General features: G+C 41.2%; 1 protein-coding gene across 1 annotated transcript in view; it reads left to right on the top strand.

Moving 5' to 3' along the window:
- LOC104500091 (maltase-glucoamylase, intestinal-like) overlaps positions 1 to 6369 on the top strand; it is a gene marked incomplete at its 3' end in the record, with an annotated part of 44572 nt that extends 38203 nt beyond the window's left edge. Inside the window, 9 exon segments of the mRNA XM_010143687.1 lie at positions 455 to 588; positions 1050 to 1084; positions 1176 to 1292; positions 2632 to 2780; positions 3714 to 3798; positions 3883 to 3939; positions 4508 to 4632; positions 4918 to 5006; positions 6320 to 6369. Of these exon segments, the coding sequence (XP_010141989.1) occupies positions 455 to 588; positions 1050 to 1084; positions 1176 to 1292; positions 2632 to 2780; positions 3714 to 3798; positions 3883 to 3939; positions 4508 to 4632; positions 4918 to 5006; positions 6320 to 6369 (841 nt within the window).
- Positions 6370 to 6999: the final 630 nt, after the last annotated feature.

The raw sequence follows: 6999 nt of genomic DNA on the forward strand, positions 1-6999 counted from the left end.
AATTTCCGGCCCCCCTTATTCCCCCCCCCCCCCCCCCCCTTTTTTTTTGTATGAATTTGCTAAATTATTTTCAACTCTTGCTGCAAGTTTTCTGGTCCTTTAAGGAATGAATAATGTGTCCTGAAACACATCATGGAGCCCTTGGAAAATGCGCAAGTTGGGCTACGTTCCTACTTTCCCACGCAGTAATAAGGCTGAGCTGGAAATCTCTGTTTTAGCACCTCCTTGTTTGTCAATTTTCTTTCCAGCTAGAGGTCATCTGACACTGCCGAGTTTCTGAGAGTGGCTGAATTGTAGTGAATCACCCTAAAAAGTGTATCTGCATCTTCATGCACACAACAGCGCTGCCCTTTGCTGCGAAAATATTCGCCCTTATGGTTCAGAAGAACTTCTGTAATCAATTCTTGTGTAATATTTCTCATAACTTGTTTGTTTTGTCTGTTTTCAATGTCAGCGGTCTGCAAAGCGCCACCAAGGAGCGTGGGATGGTTATCACCCGTTCCACCTACCCCGGTAGTGGAAGATGGGCAGGACACTGCTTTGGTGGTAACACTGCAGCTTGGGATCAGCTTTCTAAATCTGTTATTGGTACGTAGAAGAAAAAGGATAAGTTTTCTATTCACTGTGTGCAGGTATTTCCTTTATCTACTTGCTTTTAGTGTTCATGTGGGCTTAGCTGAAATAAGCACTTTAGTTCAGAAACCAGAATTTGTGTTCAATTCCTTTTTCATTTGTTCTTTCTATCTGCACCAGGTTCTGGAAGTTCTTTTATTCCCTTGGGACCAGCCCCCTTCATGTCCTATGTCCTGCCACTCCTTTCTTTGATTGCTCTTGACCAACAAGCTCCCACCTCTTTCTGTAGCAGAAAAACATGACACGTTAGAGAATTCATGGAATTTGTGTGGGATGGGTTTTTTTGCTTTCTCATTCAGCATTACAACATGTATTATCTATGTAACCATCAACATACCAAAGGGGGGAAAGCCCAGCTAGTAATAAAGGGGGGGGAAAAAATCCAGCTAGTAACTTTGAATTATTTTTCCTTTCAGGTATGATGGAGTTCAGTCTCTTTGGAATATCTTATGTAAGCTAATGAGTTATTACCTCACATTTAATTATCTTGATGCTGTACATGATTTTATAGTATTCCAATCTGATCACTTTGATCCTCTCAGACAGGAGCTGATATCTGTGGCTTCTTGAAAGACTCAGAGTACGAGCTGTGTCTTCGCTGGATGCAGCTTGGGGCATTTTACCCATATTCAAGGAATCACAATCAGAAAGGAACAAGGGTGAGTCTCAATTTTTAAATGATTAACGTCTGGGCCTTTGCAACACACGTGTGGAGACCAGCCAGAACATCACCCAAGCTGGCCTGTCTCAAAAAAAAGCATATTCCAAGCAAATGGACAAGAAAAGAACACACTTGGCTCTTTAGCAAATAAAAATTGTCTCTATATGCTAGCTCTGCTGTAAGCCTCCCCCTCACCTGGGTGGTTTTGTGCCCACAGAGAAGCTGCTCAGGGACTTGGACCTCTTGGAAAAAAGCATATTCCAAGTTTGGTTTGGCTGAATCAAACTCCTCCTTGATGTTTTTCCCTGTGTGCGATTGTTAGAAACGCGCTATGCTGGCAAGACTAAACTAGAGCACCATAATGGCAAACACACTCAAAGGAGCAAAACTGACCTTGCTGCTCTTCAGCCCTCACTGTCCATATTTGTACAAAGAATGAGAAACCAGAACAGTGTTATAAGATTCTGGAGTAACCCTTGGTAATTTCTGTACTACATTTGCCACCATCAGATATTGTTATTTCTTTTAAGAGTAAAGGAGAATAATTGCCTAAATGTAGGTCTGCGCTGGCTAAGGACAATATTGTAGAAAGCTGTAAACCAAGATAACTGGAAAAATAAAAAAAGAACCTGGAAACAGCCCTTCCGTTCCAGTTAAAGCTTCAGGTCTAGCAGCGAGCGTAGAGCTATTTCTATGGCATATATCTAATGGATTAAAGTCCCCTTTTCAAAAGCTGTGTGCTTTATCTTGCAGCGGCACACCTTTCGATAGGACTTTTAAAGCCTTTAAAAATGCAGATTCAGGGTTATCGTGGTGCTTCCAGTCTCACCCAATTTGCCAAGGTATTGTTCAATATATTTAATAAAGATTGGAAATGCTCCCTGACATCAGTCATTAGTGCTTCGATCTCCTCTTGCAAGTCCTGAGAGCTGCCCTGCAGAAAAGAGGGATAATAAATGATGTACGCTGGGACATGTCGTGCCTTCGGGGCACTTTGCATTTAACAGTTTTTACAGTACTCACCCCACGGTTTTCTCACCTTCTCTCTTCCTAGTTCTCTTCTTAGGGGTGGTGGCGATACCTCTTGATTTTAGTGTTACTTACTCATTTGTCGAAGAATAAATAAATGAAGGTGCTCTAGTCTGGAGGAGAAATTCCCTCGGCTTTGTCTTGCTATGTTAATTTATTTTTAACTTTTCCAAGCAAAACAATCCAGCTTGACTTACAACAGAGTCTTCTGCTCTAGTTGAAGATGTCCCTGCCCACTCCAGGAGGGTTGGACTGGGTGAGCTTTGACGGTCTCTTCCAACCCAAACCATTCTATGATTCTCCTTCAGAGGCAAGATCCTGTGTCCTGGAACTCAACATTTGAGGAGATTTCCCGGAAGGTGCTGAACACCAGATACACCCTGTTACCCTACCTCTACACCTTAATGTTCGACGCCCACGCCCACGGCAGCACTGTGATCCGCCCCATGTTCCATGAGTACGTGTGACTCCTTTGCTCTCCTTATTAGGAATTTCCACTAGAACTTCTGTAGTTAGGACCTTCCTGAGAATTAGTCACAGCAACTTTCATTGGCAAAAAAATAAAAATAAAAGCAGCAGATGAAGAATATGAGTTTTCCATATCAAGTCTCCCTTGAACACCACTAGTTCTCTGCATCTCACTATGCAAAAATTGAACATTATCTTCTCTAGGAGTAACATTTAAATTTTAAAGCTGAACTTTAACCTCTTTAGGGGCAAGGAATAAAATGCTGGGCATATGTAGAATAAAAAAGAGATGGATTAAAAACTTCGAGCAAAAAAGAGGAAATTCTGCCACGAATGATAAGATTTTTGCAGGGAAAATGACTTTTGTGTGTGTGTGTGCATGCCTCCTTCCTTGTCAGCTGGGGCAGAACCTGACAAGAAATTTTAAAATCCATTTTGAAATTTTAACTGAATTTTTAAAGTTTTATCTCCTGTTGTGGAGTTAGATGTGGTCTGTCACCTACCTGCGTGTCCTGGCTGAGGATCACTGAGTCTTTTGCATGTAGTGACTGGCTTTTGTCAAAGCAACTGTCTAAGAAATGGCACAAATTAGGAGGTGGTTCCCAGTCTGCCCTTCCCTAATCTTAGTAGACTAAGTGCTAACACAGACCACTGTGACCTAAATACACCAAAAAGCAAATGCAAAGACATGGCAAAAAAGAAAGCTAATGGCTTGCATTTCTCTAATGAGTTTCTCATTAGGATCTTTATGTGTTCCTGGCAAGCATTAATTGATGTATGAATTATTAATACTAGAACAGAGACAAGGAAATAGTAGATCCTAGGAACAGTAGATTCAGTTACTGACAAAAACGGCTTAAAGACGGAACGCTTTGGAAAGGCTCAGCACCCTCTCACTAACCACCGTTCTGTTAATGTGCAGGTTTGTGGAGGACAGAACTACCTGGGAAATAAATGAGCAGTTCCTCTGGGGACCTGCGCTGCTCATCAGCCCCGTGATGCAACAGGTACGTTTTTCAGCACTTGAAGTCACTTCGGCTAAACTTCATGTGTTGATTTAAGGTACCTAAACCATCTGTGTTCAATTCCAGAATGCTGTAACGGTCAATGCTTACTTCCCCAACGCCCGCTGGTACGATTACTACACAGTAAGTCATTAAAAATATTAGATTTTATCTGTCATCTTCAGACAGCAGCAGGGTGTGATGAGGGTGGTGGTGAGGTGGGAACCCTCTCTCTCCCTTTTACAAACGTGTATCAGTTCTTAACAATGTAGCATCCACTCAACAGATTAAAAAATCCTTGATTTCTGTATAATAATGTATGATGGCGTGACTGCATTCAGGGGAAATTAAAAGATGAAATAATACCTTTAATTTGAAGGAATGCTAGAATGGAAACAAAGATTTATCTGCATCACCTTTCACAGCAAATAAGAAAAGATGTGGTAATATGGAGAAGAGGCTTCAAAAATCACTTCATTAATCACAAGCTTGTATTTCACCTGACTGGCCCCTCTGGTTCATCTGCTGTCACCTACGGTCTAGCCGGTCTTTTATAGATCCAGAATTTCAGAGTTTCCCTTAAACATTAGGTAGCTACTCCTGCAGTAACAACTCCTAATTAATCTGTCTAGCAGAAATCTAAAATCTCATTCTAAAAAAACCCCTGTAATAAATAGAGAGCAATTCCGCAGAAGACTCTCTTTGTGCACAGGATGAAGATATTGGCTTTCTGGGACAATTCAAGCATTTACCAGCTCCTTTGGAACACATCAACCTGCATATCCGAGGCGGGTACATCCTGGCTTGGCAAAGACCTGCTAACACAACTTTCTACAGGTAAGATTAACTGAAATTTAAAACTTAGGTTTGCACAGTTACTTAGAAATGCTATCAGTCCTCAGAGAAGCTACACGTATGATGGCATGGGAGCTTTGTGGCTGGTTTTTCTTTCTGGTTTCCTCCTAATGGTCTCCTTTAAATTTAATAGTAGGGGCTTAGGAAGATGAGTATGGGAAATAAAATGAGTGGGGTACCATAGTTCTTTAAAAAAAATCTAACATTGATAACTATGAAATGTGATTAGCTGAGGAAATTAAGGAAAAACTATTGTGTTTTCTGTAGCCGAAAGAACCCGCTGGGCCTCACCGTCGCTTTGAGTGACGCTATGTTTGCAGAAGGACAGCTTTATTGGGATGATGGGGTTCGCATTGGTATGTATAAAACCCTTCTGTCCTGGCAGGGTGGTCAAACACTGCAACAGGTTGCCCAGAGAGGCTGTGGAGCCTCCACCCTTGGTGATAGTCAAAGCCCAAGTTAAAACCAACAAAACAAAACCTAAGGGTATGATCTGGGGAGAGATGAGTAAGGAACTGCATGGCTTAGCCATTGGTTTGGGAAAGAAGTGCTGGTGTTTGCCTCGGCCTTTGAACTCCTCAGTGTAGCACAGGGTGTTCAACAAGAGCATCAGGAGCAGATGGAAACGATGGACTCTGGCCAAAGCAATCACATTTCTGGAGGACATATCCGAATGTCCCTTCAGAGACAAAACCGAAATGACACCTTCAGATTAATGTTGTAGTAAAATGATTTTTCCTAATTTAAACTGCATAATGTTATGATTGATTGAATTATTATGTTGTATAAAGGAAATTGTGCCCTGGACCTAAGGCACCACAGATAACAGATTTCTCCTCAAACCTATGGGAACCGTAACCATAGATCATGTGGGAAGCTTTAACTAAGCTCCTCCACATTACCGAATTGAAATTGTCTTCAGCTAAGAGTTATTTACACGTCATTTATCGTTTTCATCCAGAGTGTGTTACCCTTGTAATAACAGTACACGATCACCTGAGATTACTGTAAGTAATGCAGAAAAGGGTGTGATTTTGCATAATGATGCACAAGGAAGTTTGCAGGATGCTGACAGTGTATTTTGAGGTGCCTCACACAGACCACTGCCTGTTAACACCGAAATTCAGAAATTATTCCTACAAAAGTTTGCTGATAAATGAACAGATCATAGATGACAAGGTGCATCTCAGCAGGATGTCTGTGGTGTGTTTTCAGCAGTGAAGGAAGGCAGGAATCCACAATGCCCATGATTATCAGTACTGCCTTGAGTGCATTTAGTGCTGAATAAGAGGATGGATAAAGCATTCAACAGCGATTTCTTTCACGGTTGTATGCCACTGGGCAGTGAGATGGATGTGGGAAACAACTCCCACACCTCCTTCAGTGAGAAACATTTCTCTGGTCTTAACACCCTTGATCTTCCTAATGCTGTTTCTTTACTTTCTTTTGTATCTTACCTCTAAAACGTTCTTATTTTGTCCTCCTTTAAACAGCATGCAGTCCAACAAGAAAGTATTTTATCTCTAAAAGCATATGTTGTCTGGCCTCTTCTTTACAGTTAGATACCCCATATATTTGTGTGCATTATAGGGACACAATTCTTGATCTGAAATGTTGATAATGTGTTAAAGGTGAGCAGTGAATACACAATATTCTTTCTTTTTAACAGATGCGTATGAAGATGGTGTGTATCTGCTAACGTCCTTCACTGCTAATCAGGTAAGTGATGTTAGCTCACATTTTTTGAATAATCACTTTAGGTGATTATGATTATATTTTTAACTATAGGTAGTTGAATTTGGGACATCATGATGTCTAGATATTCCACCCTAACATGAAACTGTAATTAGACTACAAGTAATACAACTAAACTGTGTTAATGCCATTTACTCAGACATTTATGGTGTTATTCAGAGATTTCCACTGGATTCCTGGGTTAATGGTTGGACTTGGTGATCTTAAAGGTCTTTTCCAACCTAAACTATTCTGTGGTTCTCGAATTGTCAATTAGTGTCTATGGTTAAACAGGGTATGTATCTACAGGATTGTACTTTCTGATATAATGCTGAAAGTTTATTTCAGAAGTTATTTCTATGTGCACATACCAGTGCAGAACAGCTGGAGCATATAGATTGGTGTTGTGGCAGCACCCACAGAACAGACAGCAGCAGCTACCCCAAGAAATGGGGATTTATTGATTTGTTGCAATCCAAGTTGCCCGGCACTGCGACTGACCAAAGCTAATGACAGGTTGGGATGATCACCACACAACAGGTTCCTGAACACCAAAGCACCCTCTGTAAGGAAGATGAACCTCTTGTCCCGACAGCTGGGGGTGCCCGTGGCCCC

This window comes from Buceros rhinoceros, unplaced genomic scaffold (assembly GCF_000710305.1).
Source record: "Buceros rhinoceros silvestris isolate BGI_N320 unplaced genomic scaffold, ASM71030v1 scaffold13219, whole genome shotgun sequence".
Lineage (NCBI taxonomy): Eukaryota > Metazoa > Chordata > Aves > Bucerotiformes > Bucerotidae > Buceros > Buceros rhinoceros.